Source organism: Maniola hyperantus, chromosome 3, assembly GCF_902806685.2.
Source record: "Maniola hyperantus chromosome 3, iAphHyp1.2, whole genome shotgun sequence".
Lineage (NCBI taxonomy): Eukaryota > Metazoa > Arthropoda > Insecta > Lepidoptera > Nymphalidae > Maniola > Maniola hyperantus.
In genome coordinates, this window is record NC_048538.1 from 227881 (window position 1) to 251952 (window position 24072).

Sequence of the window (24072 nt, forward strand, 5' to 3'; positions counted from 1 at the left end):
ACTTGCCGCAGACGCGAGACGGCAACACCACTTGCCGCAGACGCGAGACGGCAACACCACTTGCCGCAGACGCGAGACGGCAACACCACTTGCCGCAGACGCGAGACGGCAACACCACTTGCCGCAGACGCGAGACGGCAACACCACTTGCCGCAGACGCGAGACGGCAACACCACTTGCCGCAGACGCGAGACGGCAACACCACTTGCCGCAGACGCGAGACGGCAACACCACTTGCCGCAGACGCGAGACGGCAACACCACTTGCCGCAGACGCGAGACGGCAACACCACTTGCCGCAGACGCGAGACGGCAACACCACTTGCCGCAGACGCGAGACGGCAACACCACTTGCCGCAGACGCGAGACGGCAACACCACTTGCCGCAGACGCGAGACGGCAACACCACTTGCCGCAGACGCGAGACGGCAACACCACTTGCCGCAGACGCGAGACGGCAACACCACTTGCCGCAGACGCGAGACGGCAACACCACTTGCCGCAGACGCGAGACGGCAACACCACTTGCCGCAGACGCGAGACGGCAACACCACTTGCCGCAGACGCGAGACGGCAACACCACTTGCCGCAGACGCGAGACGGCAACACCACTTGCCGCAGACGCGAGACGGCAACACCACTTGCCGCAGACGCGAGACGGCAACACCACTTGCCGCAGACGCGAGACGGCAACACCACTTGCCGCAGACGCGAGACGGCAACACCACTTGCCGCAGACGCGAGACGGCAACACCACTTGCCGCAGACGCGAGACGGCAACACCACTTGCCGCAGACGCGAGACGGCAACACCACTTGCCGCAGACGCGAGACGGCAACACCACTTGCCGCAGACGCGAGACGGCAACACCACTTGCCGCAGACGCGAGACGGCAACACCACTTGCCGCAGACGCGAGACGGCAACACCACTTGCCGCAGACGCGAGACGGCAACACCACTTGCCGCAGACGCGAGACGGCAACACCACTTGCCGCAGACGCGAGACGGCAACACCACTTGCCGCAGACGCGAGACGGCAACACCACTTGCCGCAGACGCGAGACGGCAACACCACTTGCCGCAGACGCGAGACGGCAACACCACTTGCCGCAGACGCGAGACGGCAACACCACTTGCCGCAGACGCGAGACGGCAACACCACTTGCCGCAGACGCGAGACGGCAACACCACTTGCCGCAGACGCGAGACGGCAACACCACTTGCCGCAGACGCGAGACGGCAACACCACTTGCCGCAGACGCGAGACGGCAACACCACTTGCCGCAGACGCGAGACGGCAACACCACTTGCCGCAGACGCGAGACGGCAACACCACTTGCCGCAGACGCGAGACGGCAACACCACTTGCCGCAGACGCGAGACGGCAACACCACTTGCCGCAGACGCGAGACGGCAACACCACTTGCCGCAGACGCGAGACGGCAACACCACTTGCCGCAGACGCGAGACGGCAACACCACTTGCCGCAGACGCGAGACGGCAACACCACTTGCCGCAGACGCGAGACGGCAACACCACTTGCCGCAGACGCGAGACGGCAACACCACTTGCCGCAGACGCGAGACGGCAACACCACTTGCCGCAGACGCGAGACGGCAACACCACTTGCCGCAGACGCGAGACGGCAACACCACTTGCCGCAGACGCGAGACGGCAACACCACTTGCCGCAGACGCGAGACGGCAACACCACTTGCCGCAGACGCGAGACGGCAACACCACTTGCCGCAGACGCGAGACGGCAACACCACTTGCCGCAGACGCGAGACGGCAACACCACTTGCCGCAGACGCGAGACGGCAACACCACTTGCCGCAGACGCGAGACGGCAACACCACTTGCCGCAGACGCGAGACGGCAACACCACTTGCCGCAGACGCGAGACGGCAACACCACTTGCCGCAGACGCGAGACGGCAACACCACTTGCCGCAGACGCGAGACGGCAACACCACTTGCCGCAGACGCGAGACGGCAACACCACTTGCCGCAGACGCGAGACGGCAACACCACTTGCCGCAGACGCGAGACGGCAACACCACTTGCCGCAGACGCGAGACGGCAACACCACTTGCCGCAGACGCGAGACGGCAACACCACTTGCCGCAGACGCGAGACGGCAACACCACTTGCCGCAGACGCGAGACGGCAACACCACTTGCCGCAGACGCGAGACGGCAACACCACTTGCCGCAGACGCGAGACGGCAACACCACTTGCCGCAGACGCGAGACGGCAACACCACTTGCCGCAGACGCGAGACGGCAACACCACTTGCCGCAGACGCGAGACGGCAACACCACTTGCCGCAGACGCGAGACGGCAACACCACTTGCCGCAGACGCGAGACGGCAACACCACTTGCCGCAGACGCGAGACGGCAACACCACTTGCCGCAGACGCGAGACGGCAACACCACTTGCCGCAGACGCGAGACGGCAACACCACTTGCCGCAGACGCGAGACGGCAACACCACTTGCCGCAGACGCGAGACGGCAACACCACTTGCCGCAGACGCGAGACGGCAACACCACTTGCCGCAGACGCGAGACGGCAACACCACTTGCCGCAGACGCGAGACGGCAACACCACTTGCCGCAGACGCGAGACGGCAACACCACTTGCCGCAGACGCGAGACGGCAACACCACTTGCCGCAGACGCGAGACGGCAACACCACTTGCCGCAGACGCGAGACGGCAACACCACTTGCCGCAGACGCGAGACGGCAACACCACTTGCCGCAGACGCGAGACGGCAACACCACTTGCCGCAGACGCGAGACGGCAACACCACTTGCCGCAGACGCGAGACGGCAACACCACTTGCCGCAGACGCGAGACGGCAACACCACTTGCCGCAGACGCGAGACGGCAACACCACTTGCCGCAGACGCGAGACGGCAACACCACTTGCCGCAGACGCGAGACGGCAACACCACTTGCCGCAGACGCGAGACGGCAACACCACTTGCCGCAGACGCGAGACGGCAACACCACTTGCCGCAGACGCGAGACGGCAACACCACTTGCCGCAGACGCGAGACGGCAACACCACTTGCCGCAGACGCGAGACGGCAACACCACTTGCCGCAGACGCGAGACGGCAACACCACTTGCCGCAGACGCGAGACGGCAACACCACTTGCCGCAGACGCGAGACGGCAACACCACTTGCCGCAGACGCGAGACGGCAACACCACTTGCCGCAGACGCGAGACGGCAACACCACTTGCCGCAGACGCGAGACGGCAACACCACTTGCCGCAGACGCGAGACGGCAACACCACTTGCCGCAGACGCGAGACGGCAACACCACTTGCCGCAGACGCGAGACGGCAACACCACTTGCCGCAGACGCGAGACGGCAACACCACTTGCCGCAGACGCGAGACGGCAACACCACTTGCCGCAGACGCGAGACGGCAACACCACTTGCCGCAGACGCGAGACGGCAACACCACTTGCCGCAGACGCGAGACGGCAACACCACTTGCCGCAGACGCGAGACGGCAACACCACTTGCCGCAGACGCGAGACGGCAACACCACTTGCCGCAGACGCGAGACGGCAACACCACTTGCCGCAGACGCGAGACGGCAACACCACTTGCCGCAGACGCGAGACGGCAACACCACTTGCCGCAGACGCGAGACGGCAACACCACTTGCCGCCAGAGGCCAGAGCCGTGAAGCAGCTCAGTGTGTTTCGCTCCATCATCATCATGATCAACCCATCGCCGGCTCACTGCAGAGCACGGGTCTCCTCTCAGAGTGGGAAGGGTAGTCTACCACGCTGGCCAAGTGCGAATTGGCAGACTTCGCACACCTTTGAAAACATTATGAAGAACTCTCAAGCCCGCAGGTTTCCTCCCGATGTTTTCCGACCTCCGCGCTCCGGTCGGAGGAAGAGGGTCCGGTTTACTACCAGGACCTCGTTGCCTCGGCGGGAAACGAACCCCCGACCTCCGATTGGAAGGCGAATGTCTTAACCGCCACTCGCCATCACAAGTGTGAGTCTCGGTTAGAGAGGAAATAAAAAGTCAGATTTGTAATATGCATAAGTAACTGTGAGGCACGCGAGACGCCAGCAGCGTGCGGCGCGGTGCGGTTCGGTGCGGTGCGGTGCGGTGCGGTGCGGTGCGGTGCGGTGCTAACGCGGGTCAGCGGCTATCGGCCGGTATCGCGCTATCGGCTGTTTGCGCGGCCGCGGTGATGTGGCCCCGGCGTAATCTCTGCCAACCGATGAGATCATACATATTCAGAGCATTGTAATACAAAAATAATTTGTAGGGAGTCAAGAAGGCGCCGCGGGAAAATGCCAAGAGCAAGTACCGAACGGGCGCCCTCCCGCGATTCGGCCCGTATAACCGAGAGGTTGGTGGGCCATGGGAGGTGGAGGGTTGTCCCAAGACCATTGTAATACTAGGAGTGAGATGGACTCGCGGAGCTGCCCGCGTGGCGCTGGAGGAGCGATTGTGTCGTGACGTAGCTAGCGGACTGAATCGGGGGGTCCCGTCTTGCCCCACTATGTAATGAAGCTAGCGGACTGAATCGGGGGGTCCCGTCTTGCCCCACTATGTAATGAAGCTAGCGGACTGAATCGGGGGGTCCCGTCTTGCCCCACTATGTAATGAAGCTAGCGGACTGAATCGGGGGGTCCCGTCTTGCCCCACTATGTAATGAAGCTAGCGGACTGAATCGGGGGGTCCCGTCTTGCCCCACTATGTAATGAAGCTAGCGGACTGAATCGGGGGGTCCCGTCTTGCCCCACTATGTAATGAAGCTAGCGGACTGAATCGGGGGGTCCCGTCTTGCCCCACTATGTAATGAAGCTAGCGGACTGAATCGGGGGGTCCCGTCTTGCCCCACTATGTAATGAAGCTAGCGGACTGAATCGGGGGGTCCCGTCTTGCCCCACTATGTAATAAAGCTAGCGGACTGAATCGGGGGGTCCCGTCTTGCCCCACTATGTAATGAAGCTAGCGGACTGAATCGGGGGGTCCCGTCTTGCCCCACTATGTAATGAAGCTAGCGGACTGAATCGGGGGGTCCCGTCTTGCCCCACTATGTAATGAAGCTAGCGGACTGAATCGGGGGGTCCCGTCTTGCCCCACTATGTAATGAAGCTAGCGGACTGAATCGGGGGGTCCCGTCTTGCCCCACTATGTAATGAAGCTAGCGGACTGAATCGGGGGGTCCCGTCTTGCCCCACTATGTAATGAAGCTAGCGGACTGAATCGGGGGGTCCCGTCTTGCCCCACTATGTAATGAAGCTAGCGGACTGAATCGGGGGGTCCCGTCTTGCCCCACTATGTAATGAAGCTAGCGGACTGAATCGGGGGGTCCCGTCTTGCCCCACTATGTAATGAAGCTAGCGGACTGAATCGGGGGGTCCCGTCTTGCCCCACTATGTAATGAAGCTAGCGGACTGAATCGGGGGGTCCCGTCTTGCCCCACTATGTAATGAAGCTAGCGGACTGAATCGGGGGGTCCCGTCTTGCCCCACTATGTAATGAAGCTAGCGGACTGAATCGGGGGGTCCCGTCTTGCCCCACTATGTAATGAAGCTAGCGGACTGAATCGGGGGGTCCCGTCTTGCCCCACTATGTAATGAAGCTAGCGGACTGAATCGGGGGGTCCCGTCTTGCCCCACTATGTAATGAAGCTAGCGGACTGAATCGGGGGGTCCCGTCTTGCCCCACTATGTAATGAAGCTAGCGGACTGAATCGGGGGGTCCCGTCTTGCCCCACTATGTAATGAAGCTAGCGGACTGAATCGGGGGGTCCCGTCTTGCCCCACTATGTAATGAAGCTAGCGGACTGAATCGGGGGGTCCCGTCTTGCCCCACTATGTAATGAAGCTAGCGGACTGAATCGGGGGGTCCCGTCTTGCCCCACTATGTAATGAAGCTAGCGGACTGAATCGGGGGGTCCCGTCTTGCCCCACTATGTAATGAAGCTAGCGGACTGAATCGGGGGGTCCCGTCTTGCCCCACTATGTAATGAAGCTAGCGGACTGAATCGGGGGGTCCCGTCTTGCCCCACTATGTAATGAAGCTAGCGGACTGAATCGGGGGGTCCCGTCTTGCCCCACTATGTAATGAAGCTAGCGGACTGAATCGGGGGGTCCCGTCTTGCCCCACTATGTAATGAAGCTAGCGGACTGAATCGGGGGGTCCCGTCTTGCCCCACTATGTAATGAAGCTAGCGGACTGAATCGGGGGGTCCCGTCTTGCCCCACTATGTAATGAAGCTAGCGGACTGAATCGGGGGGTCCCGTCTTGCCCCACTATGTAATGAAGCTAGCGGACTGAATCGGGGGGTCCCGTCTTGCCCCACTATGTAATGAAGCTAGCGGACTGAATCGGGGGGTCCCGTCTTGCCCCACTATGTAATGAAGCTAGCGGACTGAATCGGGGGGTCCCGTCTTGCCCCACTATGTAATGAAGCTAGCGGACTGAATCGGGGGGTCCCGTCTTGCCCCACTATGTAATGAAGCTAGCGGACTGAATCGGGGGGTCCCGTCTTGCCCCACTATGTAATGAAGCTAGCGGACTGAATCGGGGGGTCCCGTCTTGCCCCACTATGTAATGAAGCTAGCGGACTGAATCGGGGGGTCCCGTCTTGCCCCACTATGTAATAAAGCTAGCGGACTGAATCGGGGGGTCCCGTCTTGCCCCACTATGCAATGTAGCTAGCGGGCTGGATCGGGGGGTCCCGTCTTGCCCCACTATGCAATGTAGCTAGCGGGCTAGATCGGAGGGGTCCCATCTTGCTCCACTATGCTCATGAGGAGCAGGGATCGAACCTTCGTCCAGCTGCTAGTCGTTCCTCACGTGGGTTCGGGAGGTTAAATCAAACTCGAAGGTACACACACACACACACGCTATTGAGCGTTTAATTCGCTATTTATACTAGGGAGGTCTTAAGCCTAAGTATAGGACCCTAACCACAACTACCTTCACAGAATGTAGTCGGGAGTCTCCCTAGAGCCACCGCACTAGACGCACTAGACGCACTAGACGCACTAGACGCACTAGACGCACTAGACGCACGGTTAGGTACAGGCTGCCGGAGCGCAGAGCATTTCTTACATCTAAATATTCTTGTGCGACAAAAGCAACTACTACATAAGTACTAACAGTACGCGGCAGAAAATAATGTACATCGACCTTTAGGAAGAGATAGCAGTTTTGTAGAGCATTTGTCTCTGTCGTTGAGACCGATAAAACGTCACATAGGTGTTATGTTTGTGCCGCATAGTGTACCTACAACAACACCTGAGGCCTACAAGCTGCAGGCACTACAGGCCGGTACACAACTACACACACAGGCCGGTACACAACTACACACACAGGCCGGTACACAACTACACACACAGGCCGGTACACAACTACACACACAGGCCGGTACACAACTACACACACAGGCCGGTACACAACTACACACACAGGCCGGTACACAACTACACACACAGGCCGGTACACAACTACACACACAGGCCGGTACACAACTACACACACAGGCCGGTACACAACTACACACACAGGCCGGTACACAACTACACACACAGGCCGGTACACAACTACACACACAGGCCGGTACACAACTACACACACAGGCAGGTCGAGGTTTGCTCAGTTGGTCGCGCGACGCGTACATATTTACTTAGGTATTTGCCTACCTACGGTGACACAAGGGACTGTTCCGCCTGTTTGTCTGTTTGTCTGTGTGTAATGTGGTATGCCACCAATGAATACTGTACGTACTTATCAATAAGCAACACTGATAAACCAAACAAAAAGTGGTTTCCAATAGGAATCCTTATATACTTATTATTAGAGACCGGATTATATGCATTTGCATATTCGCATATGCATTTGCATATTCGCATATGCATTTGCATATTTTAGCCATTCTCAGCGGTAATAGCATATTTTACCTAAGATCTAGTTATGACATATCACTCACCCTGAGTTCCGAAATGCGACCAAATTTAATAACAGTCACAAAATATAAGGGCTTAGCTATTATATAAATACGCCAAATGAACTCCGCGTTGCCAAAGGCATTGTCGCATAAACTTATAGAAAAGTTTGAAAACATATTGAACAATAACCCAGGTTTTCAAAGTTTGTGTCAAATTGATAGTTTCATTAATGGGACTGCAGAACTTTTGCCAGAAATTATAAGTGCTAACATAGCACCCAAGTTCAAACTCTGCCCAGTTACCTCAGTGCAAGTAGAGCGAACCTTTTCCACTTACAAAATATTCTAAATGATCATAGACACAATCTTACCACTGAAAATTTTGAAAAATATTTGATTGCTTACGTTTACAAAATTTTTAAATAATTTTAATGTCATATAATGTTACTGTACCTATTATCGACTATCAAAATATAATTTACTAGTTGAAATTAAAATGAAATTTAAAAAAAAGGAATGGTTACTTACTTATCTCTTTTTTTGGGGATTCCTAAAATTTATCATTTAATTTCGCATATTCTGGCATTTTTTGTGCATATTACAAGCATTTTTGTGCATATTTCAAGCATTTTTCATGCATATAACAAGCTTTTTATGTTGCATATAATCCGGTCTCTACTTATTATCAAATATCACATTTCCGAGGGCCCGTAGCGTCGTCGGTCTCCGTTGTCCGACGATGGCGACTGCTGGTCTCCCATGTGGTAGGTACACCCACACGTCGGTAGGCGGTACCACCCGAGTGGTAGCAACTCGCATCTCCAGCGTTCTGTGTAAACCTGCACTTCGAGGAACGCACCTGCATGTAGGTAACGAATAGTGACACAATATCGGTCAAATAACATGTAACATAATTAATGATTCTGCTAATGAGGCGTGAATGATTGAGCTATGCGTGCAGCGACTGACGACTGACTGACTGACGTTCGCTGTAGTAGGTGTAACAATAGGTATCTATACGTAATGTTTTGTTTGACGACGTCAGGGCACGTCAGGGGTCGCTGCTCGCCTCGCCGCGAGCTATGCCTAGCTGCGCGTATCGACTATCGACTACCGACTACCGAGATATCGATACATTGTGATCGGTACATACCTATATATTATACTGAATGCGGCGGTATCAAGTGCGCTATTTAGGAATCAGTGCGGCGGCGGCGTGCTGGCACGCGGGACACGTGGGTCACGCGTGCCGCGGCGTGGTGGCACGCGGGACACGCGTGCCGCGGCGTGCTGGCACGCGGGACACGTGGGACACGTGGGTCACGCGTGCCGCGGCGTGGTGGCACGCGGGACACGTGGGTCACGGCAAAGGTTATTTTTTTAAGATTATTTAGTAGGTACTAGGTAGTATAAGTAATTTATTACGTATCCACTTGGACGGACTCCAGCCAACTCCAGCCAACTCCAGCCAACTCCAGCCAACTCCAGCCAACTCCAGCCAACTCCAGCCAACTCCAGCCAACTCCAGCCAACTCCAGCCAACTCCAGCTGTATACGCAACATCCAGATTATTTGTACTCATACATACCTAGCTATATAACTGTACACACCTGACCAAACTTTATGTCTCCGCATTAACATTATGTAGTTAGTAGCTAAGTGCCGATACATACATACATACACACAGACAGACCTATCTACCTTCACAATCACAAGGTCCATTGCCCGGGGACGATGCTATCTCGCATGTTCCCGCAAGTGTGCTCGGCCGTTTGGCTGCCAGACCCCAACCATTCTCATACTGACAGGAGACCCGTGCTCTGTAGTGAGTCGGTACAGGTCGATCGCGCAGGAGGTGGGCGTGTGGCGCCTGGCGCCAACAATAAACTGATGAATGAAATGACGTTCATCATCATCATCAACTCGGGCCTCCTCTCACAACGAGAAGGCTCTGGCCACAGCGCACCGCGCAACGATACAGCCTCCTATCACACGGCTGTTGACGCCCGACCGTCGGCCGACGGTCGGCCGACGGTCGGGCGACGATCGGGCGACAGGAAGGAGTAGCGGTCGGAGTCTCGATCCAAGTGAACGCTGTTGACTGTTGGGAAGTTTTAAATTAAACGTTTATTTGTATGTTTAAAGTTTAATTTAATTAACAATACTTAGGTACAGTTATAGGCTCATAGTTCTTAGGATTTAGGTTTTGCATATTTTATATACAAATATCACGCAATAAAGTTAGCTGGTATTCAATTTCTTTGTTAGTTCGTTCACTGCGCCGCGGAAGTTGCACGGCACGCGCTCGGCACGCACTCGGCACGCGCTCGGCACGCGCTCAGCACGCACTCGGCACGCGCTCGGCACGCGCTCAGCACGCACTCGGCACGCCTGCTTCGTGGAGCTGGATCTCCGCAATTTAAAACCTCAAAGTAAAAAAATCAGGTATCCATACTAATATTATAAATGCGAAAGTGTATCTGCCTGTCTGTCTGTCTGTTAGCTTTTCACGGCTCAACCGTTCAACCGATTTTGACGAAAGTTGGTACATAGTTAGCTTGCAACCTACGACTACTACTTTTTATCCCGTAAAATTTAAGAGTTCCCACAGGATTTTTAAAAACCTTAATCCACGCGTACGAAGTCGCGGGCATCAGCTAGTTTACTATAAATAGGAACTTACTAAACTTCTTTATTTTATCTTTCATTGGAAAGAAAGTTTTTATTGTCGCATTGTGCTTTAAATAGCACCCGCCATAGGATCCAACCCCATACAAAGTACCGCGCCGTATCCGTGTCAGTGCCGACACGCGACACGCGGCGGACGCGCCGTGTGGCCGGGCGGACACGCGGCACGCGGCGCCGCGTCAGGCGGGCGCGCGGCGCCACGCGCAGGCGTAGAGCGCGGCGGCCAGCGCGGCGCCACACGGCGGCCCCAAGCAGTACACCTGCGCAGCGCCTCGCCTCGTTAGTGCCAGCTCGACTACCGCACGACACGACAAACGAACAGACGGCACGACACGACAAACGAACAGACGGCACGACACGACAAACGAACAGACGGCACGACACGACAAACGAACAGACGGACAGACAAGGAAGTGATCTGACAACGGGTAACAAAGGTGTTCAATCTTACGTAAAAGTATAGTCTAATTCTTTTATATTTTCTTCGGAATAATTACAAATCCCATCATGCAGTACAAGGTATACTAAGTATCTGGAAGTAGGTACACCCTCTCAATTTGTGTGCAAAGCTTTTATCCCGCTTTTAACCAACTGTTACAGATTAATGTGAGACAACATTACCCAGAGCGCAGTGAGGTCTCCGGCGAGCGCAGCGGGCGCCATGCTGCGCGCCGGGTTCATGCTGGCGCCCGTCACGTCCCCCTGCGACAACAACACACCGGCTTATTGATTGTCAAAGACGACCGCGGCGGGCGCCATGCTGTGCGCCGGGTTCATGCTGGCGCCCGTCACGTCCCCCTGCGACAACAACACACCGGCTTATTGATTGTCAAAGACGAGCGCGGCGGGCGCCATGCTGCGCGCCGGGTTCATGCTGGCGCCCGTCACGTCCCCCTGCGACAACAACACACCGTCTTATTGATTGTCAAAGACGAGCGCGGCGGGCGCCATGCTGCGCGCCGGGTTCATGCTGGCGTCCGTCACGTCCCCCTGCGACAACAACACACCGTCTTATTGATTGTCAAAGACGAGCGCGGCGGGCGCCATGCTGCGCGCCGGGTTCATGCTGGCGCCCGTCACGTCCCCCTGCGACAACAACACACCGGCTTATTGATTGTCAAAGACGACCGCGGCGGGCGCCATGCTGTGCGCCGGGTTCATGCTGGCGCCCGTCACGTCCCCCTGCGACAACAACACACCGGCTTATTGATTGTCAAAGACGAGCGCGGCGGGCGCCATGCTGCGCGCCGGGTTCATGCTGGCGCCCGTCACGTCCCCCTGCGACAACAACACACCGTCTTATTGATTGTCAAAGACGAGCGCGGCGGGCGCCATGCTGCGCGCCGGGTTCATGCTGGCGTCCGTCACGTCCCCCTGCGACAACAACACACCGTCTTATTGATTGTCAAAGACGAGCGCGGCGGGCGCCATGCTGCGCGCCGGGTTCATGCTGGCGCCCGTCACGTCCCCCTGCGACAACAACACACCGGCTTATTGATTGTCAAAGACGAGCGCGGCGGGCGCCATGCTGCGCGCCGGGTTCATGCTGGCGCCCGTCACGTCCCCCTGCGACAACAACACACCGGCTTATTGATTGTCAAAGACGAGCGCGGCGGGCGCCATGCTGCGCGCCGGGTTCATGCTGGCGCCCGTCACGTCCCCCTGCGACAACAACACACCGTCTTATTGATTGTCAAAGACGAGCGCGGCGGGCGCCATGCTGCGCGCCGGGTTCATGCTGGCGCCCGTCACGTCCCCCTGCGACAACAACACACCGGCTTATTGATTGTCAAAGACGAGCGCGGCGGGCGCCATGCTGCGCGCCGGGTTCATGCTGGCGCCCGTCACGTCCCCCTGCGACAACAACACACCGGCTTATTGATTGTCAAAGACGAGCGCGGCGGGCGCCATGCTGCGCGCCGGGTTCATGCTGGCGCCCGTCACGTCCCCCTGCGACAACAACACACCGTCTTATTGATTGTCAAAGACGAGCGCGGCGGGCGCCATGCTGCGCGCCGGGTTCATGCTGGCGCCCGTCACGTCCCCCTGCGACAACAACACACCGTCTTATTGATTGTCAAAGACGAGCGCGGCGGGCGCCATGCTACGCGCCGGGTTCATGCTGGCGCCCGTCACGTCCCCCTGCGACAACAACACACCGTCTTATTGATTGTCAAAGACGAGCGCGGCGGGCGCCATGCTGTGCGCCGGGTTCATGCTGGCGCCCGTCACGTCCCCCTGCGACAACAACACACCGTCTTATTGATTGTCAAAGACGAGCGCGGCGGGCGCCATGCTGCGCACCGGGTTCATGCTGGCGCCCGTCACGTCCCCCTGCGACAACAACACACCGGCTTATTGATTGTCAAAGACGAGCGCGGCGGGCGCCATGCTGCGCGCCGGGTTCATGCTGGCGCCCGTCACGTCCCCCTGCGACAACAACACACCGTCTTATTGATTGTCAAAGACGAGCGCGGCGGGCGCCATGCTGCGCACCGGGTTCATGCTGGCGCCCGTCACGTCCCCCTGCGACAACAACACACCGGCTTATTGATTGTAGGCCACGAGTCCTTGTAGTGCGCGTTGCGCGCGTCCCACGCCGCCAGGTTGTAGTGCGCCAGCAGCGCCTCGATACACTCACGGCAGCGAACGTCAGCGCGGCGACGGTGAAGCCGATCCGCAGCGGCCACGAGTCCTTGTAGTGCGCGTTGCGCGCGTCCCACGCCGCCAGGTTGTAGTGCGCCAGCAGCGCCTCGATACACTCACGGCAGCGAACGTCAGCGCGGCGACGGTGAAGCCGATCCGCAGCGGCCACGAGTCCTTGTAGTGCGCGTTGCGCGCGTCCCACGCCGCCAGGTTGTAGTGCGCCAGCAGCGCCTCGATACACTCACGGCAGCGAACGTCAGCGCGGCGACGGTGAAGCCGATCCGCAGCGGCCACGAGTCCTTGTAGTGCGCGTTGCGCGCGTCCCACGCCGCCAGGTTGTAGTGCGCCAGCAGCGCCTCGATACACTCACGGCAGCGAACGTCAGCGCGGCGACGGTGAAGCCGATCCGCAGCGGCCACGAGTCCTTGTAGTGCGCGTTGCGCGCGTCCCACGCCGCCAGGTTGTAGTGCGCCAGCAGCGCCTCGATACACTCACGGCAGCGAACGTCAGCGCGGCGACGGTGAAGCCGATCCGCAGCGGCCACGAGTCCTTGTAGTGCGCGTTGCGCGCGTCCCACGCCGCCAGGTTGTAGTGCGCCAGCAGCGCCTCGATACACTCACGGCAGCGAACGTCAGCGCGGCGACGGTGAAGCCGATCCGCAGCGGCCACGAGTCCTTGTAGTGCGCGTTGCGCGCGTCCCACGCCGCCAGGTTGTAGTGCGCCAGCAGCGCCTCGATACACTCACGGCAGCGAACGTCAGCGCGGCGACGGTGAAGCCGATCCGCAGCGGCCACGAGTCCTTGTAGTGCGCGTTGCGCGCGTCCCACGCCGCCAGGTTGTAGTGCGCCAGCAGCGCCTCGATACACTCACGGCAGCGAACGTCAGCGCGGCGACGGTGAAGCCGATCCGCAGCGGCCACGAGTCCTTGTAGTGCGCGTTGCGCGCGTCCCACGCCGCCAGGTTGTAGTGCGCCAGCAGCGCCTCGATACACTCACGGCAGCGAACGTCAGCGCGGCGACGGTGAAGCCGATCCGCAGCGGCCACGAGTCCTTGTAGTGCGCGTTGCGCGCGTCCCACGCCGCCAGGTTGTAGTGCGCCAGCAGCGCCTCGATACACTCACGGCAGCGAACGTCAGCGCGGCGACGGTGAAGCCGATCCGCAGCGGCCACGAGTCCTTGTAGTGCGCGTTGCGCGCGTCCCACGCCGCCAGGTTGTAGTGCGCCAGCAGCGCCTCGATACACTCACGGCAGCGAACGTCAGCGCGGCGACGGTGAAGCCGATCCGCAGCGGCCACGAGTCCTTGTAGTGCGCGTTGCGCGCGTCCCACGCCGCCAGGTTGTAGTGCGCCAGCAGCGCCTCGATACACTCACGGCAGCGAACGTCAGCGCGGCGACGGTGAAGCCGATCCGCAGCGGCCACGAGTCCTTGTAGTGCGCGTTGCGCGCGTCCCACGCCGCCAGGTTGTAGTGCGCCAGCAGCGCCTCGATACACTCACGGCAGCGAACGTCAGCGCGGCGACGGTGAAGCCGATCCGCAGCGGCCACGAGTCCTTGTAGTGCGCGTTGCGCGCGTCCCACGCCGCCAGGTTGTAGTGCGCCAGCAGCGCCTCGATACACTCACGGCAGCGAACGTCAGCGCGGCGACGGTGAAGCCGATCCGCAGCGGCCACGAGTCCTTGTAGTGCGCGTTGCGCGCGTCCCACGCCGCCAGGTTGTAGTGCGCCAGCAGCGCCTCGATACACTCACGGCAGCGAACGTCAGCGCGGCGACGGTGAAGCCGATCCGCAGCGGCCACGAGTCCTTGTAGTGCGCGTTGCGCGCGTCCCACGCCGCCAGGTTGTAGTGCGCCAGCAGCGCCTCGATACACTCACGGCAGCGAACGTCAGCGCGGCGACGGTGAAGCCGATCCGCAGCGGCCACGAGTCCTTGTAGTGCGCGTTGCGCGCGTCCCACGCCGCCAGGTTGTAGTGCGCCAGCAGCGCCTCGATACACTCACGGCAGCGAACGTCAGCGCGGCGACGGTGAAGCCGATCCGCAGCGGCCACGAGTCCTTGTAGTGCGCGTTGCGCGCGTCCCACGCCGCCAGGTTGTAGTGCGCCAGCAGCGCCTCGATACACTCACGGCAGCGAACGTCAGCGCGGCGACGGTGAAGCCGATCCGCAGCGGCCACGAGTCCTTGTAGTGCGCGTTGCGCGCGTCCCACGCCGCCAGGTTGTAGTGCGCCAGCAGCGCCTCGATACACTCACGGCAGCGAACGTCAGCGCGGCGACGGTGAAGCCGATCCGCAGCGGCCACGAGTCCTTGTAGTGCGCGTTGCGCGCGTCCCACGCCGCCAGGTTGTAGTGCGCCAGCAGCGCCTCGATACACTCACGGCAGCGAACGTCAGCGCGGCGACGGTGAAGCCGATCCGCAGCGGCCACGAGTCCTTGTAGTGCGCGTTGCGCGCGTCCCACGCCGCCAGGTTGTAGTGCGCCAGCAGCGCCTCGATACACTCACGGCAGCGAACGTCAGCGCGGCGACGGTGAAGCCGATCCGCAGCGGCCACGAGTCCTTGTAGTGCGCGTTGCGCGCGTCCCACGCCGCCAGGTTGTAGTGCGCCAGCAGCGCCTCGATACACTCACGGCAGCGAACGTCAGCGCGGCGACGGTGAAGCCGATCCGCAGCGGCCACGAGTCCTTGTAGTGCGCGTTGCGCGCGTCCCACGCCGCCAGGTTGTAGTGCGCCAGCAGCGCCTCGATACACTCACGGCAGCGAACGTCAGCGCGGCGACGGTGAAGCCGATCCGCAGCGGCCACGAGTCCTTGTAGTGCGCGTTGCGCGCGTCCCACGCCGCCAGGTTGTAGTGCGCCAGCAGCGCCTCGATACACTCACGGCAGCGAACGTCAGCGCGGCGACGGTGAAGCCGATCCGCAGCGGCCACGAGTCCTTGTAGTGCGCGTTGCGCGCGTCCCACGCCGCCAGGTTGTAGTGCGCCAGCAGCGCCTCGATACACTCACGGCAGCGAACGTCAGCGCGGCGACGGTGAAGCCGATCCGCAGCGGCCACGAGTCCTTGTAGTGCGCGTTGCGCGCGTCCCACGCCGCCAGGTTGTAGTGCGCCAGCAGCGCCTCGATACACTCACGGCAGCGAACGTCAGCGCGGCGACGGTGAAGCCGATCCGCAGCGGCCACGAGTCCTTGTAGTGCGCGTTGCGCGCGTCCCACGCCGCCAGGTTGTAGTGCGCCAGCAGCGCCTCGATACACTCACGGCAGCGAACGTCAGCGCGGCGACGGTGAAGCCGATCCGCAGCGGCCACGAGTCCTTGTAGTGCGCGTTGCGCGCGTCCCACGCCGCCAGGTTGGCCAGCGCCAGCACTGCGCCCAGCAGCGCCTCGATACACAGCGCCTGGAAACATCGACCACATTCTTTACTCCTCGAGTCCTCGCCCACCGTGAACTCAGGGACGCTTTTACTGTAAGGTAGGCAGGTTTATAGCTAACCCAAGGACAAACACAGTATTATGTTACTTCCACAGTTGAACAATACTGCGATACAATGGTCTTACAGCGACATCTATGATGTGTTTTAGAAAACATGTGATTTGGTCTTGAACGCTACTAATTGTGTACAAGAGTGAGCCACCGGTTTCACAGCGTAGCCAGAAGCCGCTGGTTTTACTAAAGAATGTCATGTTTTTGACAACAAGTGAAAATAAATTCAAATTTTAGGTTTCAAGAAAACCGATTTTGAGATACTGAAATACTGAAATGTGCGAAAACTTGAGGGTGAATACAAATAAGTACATACTGAAAATGGCGAATTGAAAATACTTTGCTACTGAGACCGATTAGTGTTTAAATTAATTATTATACCATCCTTAAAGAAAAAACTTAAATTCTATATAAAGAAATTTCTCCTAGAAACCTCTTTTGAAAATTTTAAACGTCTTTATGACAAGATCTGTTGAAACGAATGCCTTAACTTATTACAACTTATCCTATCTATTTAAATTATATATCTAAACTCCGTATGCATTAACACTGTTGCACCAAATAAAATATAGTTTTAGTAATGTATGAATATATATATAGTATAGTATAAATATAGTATAGTATATAATATAATATAATATAGTATGAATGAGGTCGATGAACTTTGTCAGCCCTAGCACAGACTACGGTCTATTTGGGCTGCAAACTGCCAACACCAGTCGCGGCTTTTTGTCTAGTGCTTTGGTCTGGAAGTGTGGTGTGAATTATTCGCTTTTTTTTGTCTAAATAAAAAAAAAAAAAAAAAAATATGACCGAACCGTAGGGATCAAGTGTGACGTCACCTGGTACACGGACACGACGTGCAGCTCGGGGAGCGTGACGCACTGCGCCACCGCGGCGGGCGACAGCGCCCACAGCGCCGCGGCGCCCATCAGCGCGCCCACGAGCTGCGCCGCCAGCGCCGCGCCCGCGTGCGCCGCGCCCACGCGCCGCGCCAGCAGCGCCGCCAGCGTCACGGTGGGGTTGAAGTGCGCGCCCGACACGTGGTCGAAGCACTGCACCAGCGCCGCCACGGCCAGCCCGCCCGCCAGCGCGCGCTCCGCCAGCGGCGGGCGGCGCGCCGCGCACGCCGGCAGGCACGTGAGCAGCACCAGCAGCGCGGCGCCGCACGCCTCGGCCGCCGCCACGCGCCACAGCGCGCCGCGCGCCCCGCTCGCCTCGCTCGCCCTGGCGCCCTCCAGCGGCCGCTCCTCCGCCTCCGCCTCGCCTGCCGCAGACACGCGCTCTCTCACAACGAACCGGCACTCTCTCGCATTCGATTCATACTCGTGTTTTTAAGAACGTCTCGATCTCTCGAATCGAAATGAACACGTTTCCTGTACGAAGGCTCCTTCGAATCGTATTTCATGAACTACGATTCGAAGGAGCCTTCGTACAGGAAACACTTCCGACTACGAGTGAGAGCCCCCGGCCGCCACTCTGTCCATATTCAGGTTAATTTAAAACCCTGTATGAATTCTTAAATCCTATCTCATCCTATGATATACCGGAGACGGTCCGGGCTCCGGCAGTCGTGTCCGGTCTGTGCCAAACGTCAACCTCGCTTCGACGGCTAAGCCTTGTAGTAGGGCAGCAAGCTGACAGACTTTCGCATATAAAATATGTATTAAGTTAGTCCGATTCGATCTACTGGTGATCACTTACGGTGTAACATAACCGGGCTGGGCTCCTCCGTGTACACCATGCTGCCCTCAGCCGCCGCACCGCGTCACTGCACTGGGAGGAAGCTACTTTGACGCGATTGCGATTATTGCGACTGTACTGCGGCTACCATGGTACCTACTGTCGAATTTATCAAATTAAATGTTACACGTTATGCACGGAACAGTCGAAAAACACGAGCAAAAACACCTGTTCTTTTAAGGAAAGTCAAATCAAAATTGTTGCAGCGCCTCACACCGCCTCAGCGCCGCGCTGCAGGTAGATAGTTGCGGATCATTATCTCGGAGTTACGACTTGACGATGTTTGCTCTGCTCGTTATCTCGCTCCACTGTTAGCTCAGATTCACGTGGTTTGGTGGAGCGACACTAGCACACTAGTGTCCACAGCGGCTGTGTGTCGTAATAGTAGGTCGTAATAGTAAGTATACCTACGGTAATGTAAGACAGAATCAGTTTGTGTAACTTACCATGCAGCTTTTCTCACTCAATTTATCCATCATTATAACATTACTAGTTGCAGGCCAACAAGTTGTACAGACAACATTTGTTGCGAGGATTTGGGAGTACTCTGAAGTCTAAACTCTACCTACTCACCAGGAAACTCAAGTTTGCAACGGTCTAGTCTAGACTGTAGCTGGGAATCGTAGATCGAATCGAACATCACGAGTTAGCACATACTCGTAGATGCGTATCTAGATCTAGATCTAGACATGTGTATAGTCTGCCAGCGACAGCAGGAGGTACCATATTCACGTGTCCTACTTTTAGCTTATCTTTTAAATCATAATTAAATATTCGCCGAGAATATAATTATGCTAATCAAAATATGTTAATTATAATTTATAATATCTTTATTCAGTGTTCGGTAGTGTGTTTTGTTGAAAGGGATCCTTACCGTTTTACTTATTCAGTAGTACGGAACCCACGGTGCGCGACTCCGACTCGCACATGTACCGTTGTGACACCTATCAATTAATAACTTGTATATCAAATAATGTGTGTGTATAGATTTAAATATGTATAGACTAGCTGATGCCCGCGACTTCGTCCGCGTGGATTTAGGTTTTTAAAAATCCTGTGAGAAATTTCCAGGATAAAAAGTAGCCTATTACCTACTCTCAAAAAAATCACGTCGAGCCGTTGTTCCGCTGCGACGTGATTGATGGACGAACCAACAAACAAACACACTTTCGTATTATGGGTCGTTGTGGACAAAAATATGGATATAAAATGTGTTATGGTTAAGAGTGTTGTACGTACTAAGCCATCGATCGCGATCGATTTGCCGTTAGGTAGGTACCCGGCGAGGAGTTCCGTCCTCCATTTCCGAAACTGTTCATCAAATCTGCACCAAACCACAGAATAATGTAATAGTACTAACGTAACCAAACTTGCACGGTACAAACCTGACAGTATAATCTTTGTGAACAACAAACAATTGTGAAAATTGGTTCAAAATTGATGGAGTTATGGAGTAAAATGGTATTGATCCCGTATCCTGAAGAATCCCTAATTTTTCGGAACAAAAACTACCCCAATGTTGACTCGGACCGTCAGCTACCAATGTACTAAATTTTATTAAAATCCGTCCAGTAGTTCGGCTGATGCGGGCACAGACAGACAGGCAAAAATTCCAAAAAAAATGTTTTGGGGTATATGTCGATAGTAATGTTTCCCTCGATTAAAATTTTCTATTTCACTTAAATAAATCGACGGAAACGTTCACCTCTCTAGAATTCGAGGCGGATAAAAAGAGGGGTGAAAATTTTCAATGATTTATTTAGATTTTAAAATGTAAGTAGGTATAATTTATGACATGGGATTTATTATTAGATTATAACATGGGGTTATTCATGGGGCGGACCAACAAATTCCTAAAAGGCCGGCAACGCATCGGCGGCTCCTCTGGTGCTGCAAATGTTCATGGGCGGCGGTAATCACTTAACATCAGATGACCCGCCTGCTCGTTTGCTCGCTATATCTATTAAAAAATATATATATATATCATAACTATTATTATTTATCGAGTCTAATCTAAACTTCGAGCAAAAAAGCGCATTAAAAAAATAACAGTTTTTTTTAATTTTGCCAATCATTAAATAATCATAAAATATCAGATGACTCAATATATCAACATTGTGGCTAATTCCGTTGTACACAATCTCTAAACTAAACTAAAATGTCACGTCTAAATCTATTGCTGTCCCTTTCATACTGTTGCTTTCGGAAAAGGATGGCACTAGATTTAGACCTGTTAATTTAGTTTAGTTTAGAGGTTGTGTACAAGAGAATCGGCCCCATTGAGGCATCTCATATTTTATGATTACAAGTTTCGTGCTTAGATTAGAAGGATAGAGGCAGAGACATGTACATTGTACGTAGGAATGAAACACTCGTATTATGTGAATGTTTATTAACGTAGGTATATTACGGTGTAACATCCCGCCCCGCACCCCTCCCCTCCTCCCCTCCTCCCATCACCCCACCTTCACCCATCTCATATTTTATGTTGCCCGCCATTTATAATACGGTATTTTATTTGACAACTAGTCAAATCAGTAACTTTTTATCAAACGTCTAAACGCGCGCTTAGTATGCGAGATTCTATGAAATACAGGTGTGTGACGTCACAACCATTTGACGTGCTTTTTAGGGTTCCGTAGCCGAATGGCAAAAAACGGAACCCTTATAGATTCGTCATGTCTGTCTGTCTGTCTGTCCGTCCGTATGTCACAGCCACTTTTCTTCGAAACTATAAGAGCTATACTGTTGAAACTTGGTAAGTAGATGTATTCTGTGAACCGCATTAAGATTTTTACACAAAAATAGAAAAAAAAAAACAAAAAAAAATTGGACTTTCCCATACTTAGAACTGAAACTCAAAAAAATTTTTTCAGCAAACCCATATGTGTGGGATATCTATGGATAGGTCTTCAAAAATGATATTGAGGTTTCTATATGATGCACCTAGGCAAATACCCAATTCCTTTTTTCTGCGCAGAATTCATAAAAGTAATGAATCATGTAAGTAATTAATTAACTATTTTATGTTTCATGTTGTTTTACAAAATTATAGTCTTAAAAACAATATTAAATCAAAAGTCAATAGGTAGTTTATATAATAAAATACAGAGTTTATTAAATGTTTTTGAAATAAAATGCTGGGCTGTACAATATTGTATACCAAATTTCTGAACGTTTTTTAAGACAATGAATTGAAGAAATGCCAATCCAGAACGTTCTAAATTCAAAACACTTTTTCTCACTGGCTGAGCAAAAACGACTCTCGCTCACTGGCTGAGCAAAAACTACTCTCGCTCACTGGCTGAGCGAAAACGACTCTCGCTCACTGGCTGAGCAAAAACGACTCTCGCTCACTGGCTGAGCAAAAACTACTCTCGCTCACTGGCTGAGCAAAAACGACTCTCGCTCACTGGCTGAGCAAAAACTACTCTCGCTCACTGGTTCTAGTGAATGCACAGCAATGGCGACCTTTTTAGTTAGTGAGGTGAAAATTACTCTCTCCTTTGTGAGGAAACAACAAACAATGAATGAATTCAAGAACAAAGGTTACATTGCCGTTTGACAGTTAGACAATAATAATAATAGTTGAACACATTTGCCAAATAAAAAGTAATAATTCTCTTACGTCGATGATTTCAAACCTACGAATTATATTTAAACTTAAGAAAAGAGGTTTCATTCACATCAAAATCCTTACCTTCGGATCGCGTCTCTCGTAAAACCTAAAAAGCACCTAATTTTTGTTGGTGTCCAATTAAAGCACCTCGTTACCGGTATTTAGTATGAAGCTGTCCAGCAAATTGTATTACTGTGTTGATGGATGTACAGCGTCCAGCGCCAGGTCGAGCGCGTGGCGGCGCGCGGCGAGACGCGCGTGCAGGTAGCGCGCCGCGCCCTCGGCCGCCCAGGGCTGCGCGTACAGCGCGCACAGCCGCTCCTCCTCGGGGTTGTAGTGTAGCTAGACGCGCGGCAGGTGGTGCGGCGTGAGCGCCAGGTCGAGCGCGTGGCGGCGCGCGGCGAGACGCGCGTGCAGGTAGCGCGCCGCGCCCTCGGCCGCCCAGGGCTGCGCGTACAGCGCGCACAGCCGCTCCTCCTCGGGGTTGTAGTGTAGCTAGACGCGCGGCAGGTGGTGCGGCGTGAGCGCCAGGTCGAGCGCGTGGCGGCGCGCGGCGAGACGCGCGTGCAGGTAGCGCGCCGCGCCCTCGGCCGCCCAGGGCTGCGCGTACAGCGCGCACAGCCGCTCCTCCTCGGGGTTGTAGTGTAGCTAGACGCGCGGCAGGTGGTGCGGCGTGAGCGCCAGGTCGAGCGCGTGGCGGCGCGCGGCGAGACGCGCGTGCAGGTAGCGCGCCGCGCCCTCGGCCGCCCAGGGCTGCGCGTACAGCGCGCACAGCCGCTCCTCCTCGGGGTTGTAGTGTAGCTAGACGCGCGGCAGGTGGTGCGGCGTGAGCGCCAGGTCGAGCGCGTGGCGGCGCGCGGCGAGACGCGCGTGCAGGTAGCGCGCCGCGCCCTCGGCCGCCCAGGGCTGCGCGTACAGCGCGCACAGCCGCTCCTCCTCGGGGTTGTAGTGTAGCTAGACGCGCGGCAGGTGGTGCGGCGTGAGCGCCAGGTCGAGCGCGTGGCGGCGCGCGGCGAGACGCGCGTGCAGGTAGCGCGCCGCGCCCTCGGCCGCCCAGGGCTGCGCGTACAGCGCGCACAGCCGCTCCTCCTCGGGGTTGTAGTGTAGCTAGACGCGCGGCAGGTGGTGCGGCGTGAGCGCCAGGTCGAGCGCGTGGCGGCGCGCGGCGAGACGCGCGTGCAGGTAGCGCGCCGCGCCCTCGGCCGCCCAGGGCTGCGCGTACAGCGCGCACAGCCGCTCCTCCTCGGGGTTGTAGTGTAGCTAGACGCGCGGCAGGTGGTGCGGCGTGAGCGCCAGGTCGAGCGCGTGGCGGCGCGCGGCGAGACGCGCGTGCAGGTAGCGCGCCGCGCCCTCGGCCGCCCAGGGCTGCGCGTACAGCGCGCACAGCCGCTCCTCCTCGGGGTTGTAGTGTAGCTAGACGCGCGGCAGGTGGTGCGGCGTGAGCGCCAGGTCGAGCGCGTGGCGGCGCGCGGCGAGACGCGCGTGCAGGTAGCGCGCCGCGCTCGGCCGCCCAGGGCTGCGCGTACAGCGCGCACAGCCGCTCCTCCTCGGGGTTGTAGTGTAGCTAGACGCGCGGCAGGTGGTGCGGCGTGAGCGCCAGGTCGAGCGCGTGGCGGCGCGCGGCGAGACGCGCGTGCAGGTAGCGCGCCGCGCCCTCGGCCGCCCAGGGCTGCGCGTACAGCGCGCACAGCCGCTCCTCCTCGGGGTTGTAGTGTAGCTAGACGCGCGGCAGGTGGTGCGGCGTGAGCGCCAGGTCGAGCGCGTGGCGGCGCGCGGCGAGACGCGCGTGCAGGTAGCGCGCCGCGCCCTCGGCCGCCCAGGGCTGCGCGTACAGCGCGCACAGCCGCTCCTCCTCGGGGTTGTAGTGTAGCTAGACGCGCGGCAGGTGGTGCGGCGTGAGCGCCAGGTCGAGCGCGTGGCGGCGCGCGGCGAGACGCGCGTGCAGGTAGCGCGCCGCG

The 24072-nt window shown here is 56.7% G+C and overlaps 1 protein-coding gene across 1 annotated transcript; it reads right to left on the minus strand.

The window, feature by feature from the left end:
• Positions 1 to 10119: 10119 nt before the first annotated feature.
• Positions 10120 to 18866, minus strand: LOC117996391 (lens fiber major intrinsic protein-like). Its single transcript, XM_069509686.1, has 5 exons — positions 18457 to 18866; positions 17595 to 18019; positions 16529 to 16666; positions 11259 to 11339; positions 10120 to 10897 (listed from the first exon to the last, which is right to left on the minus strand). Exons 1-5 carry the CDS (start codon positions 18494 to 18496, stop codon positions 10817 to 10819), a joined length of 765 nt encoding a protein of 254 aa, XP_069365787.1. The 5' UTR covers positions 18497 to 18866; the 3' UTR covers positions 10120 to 10816.
• Between the last annotated feature and the right edge of the window lie 5206 nt (positions 18867 to 24072).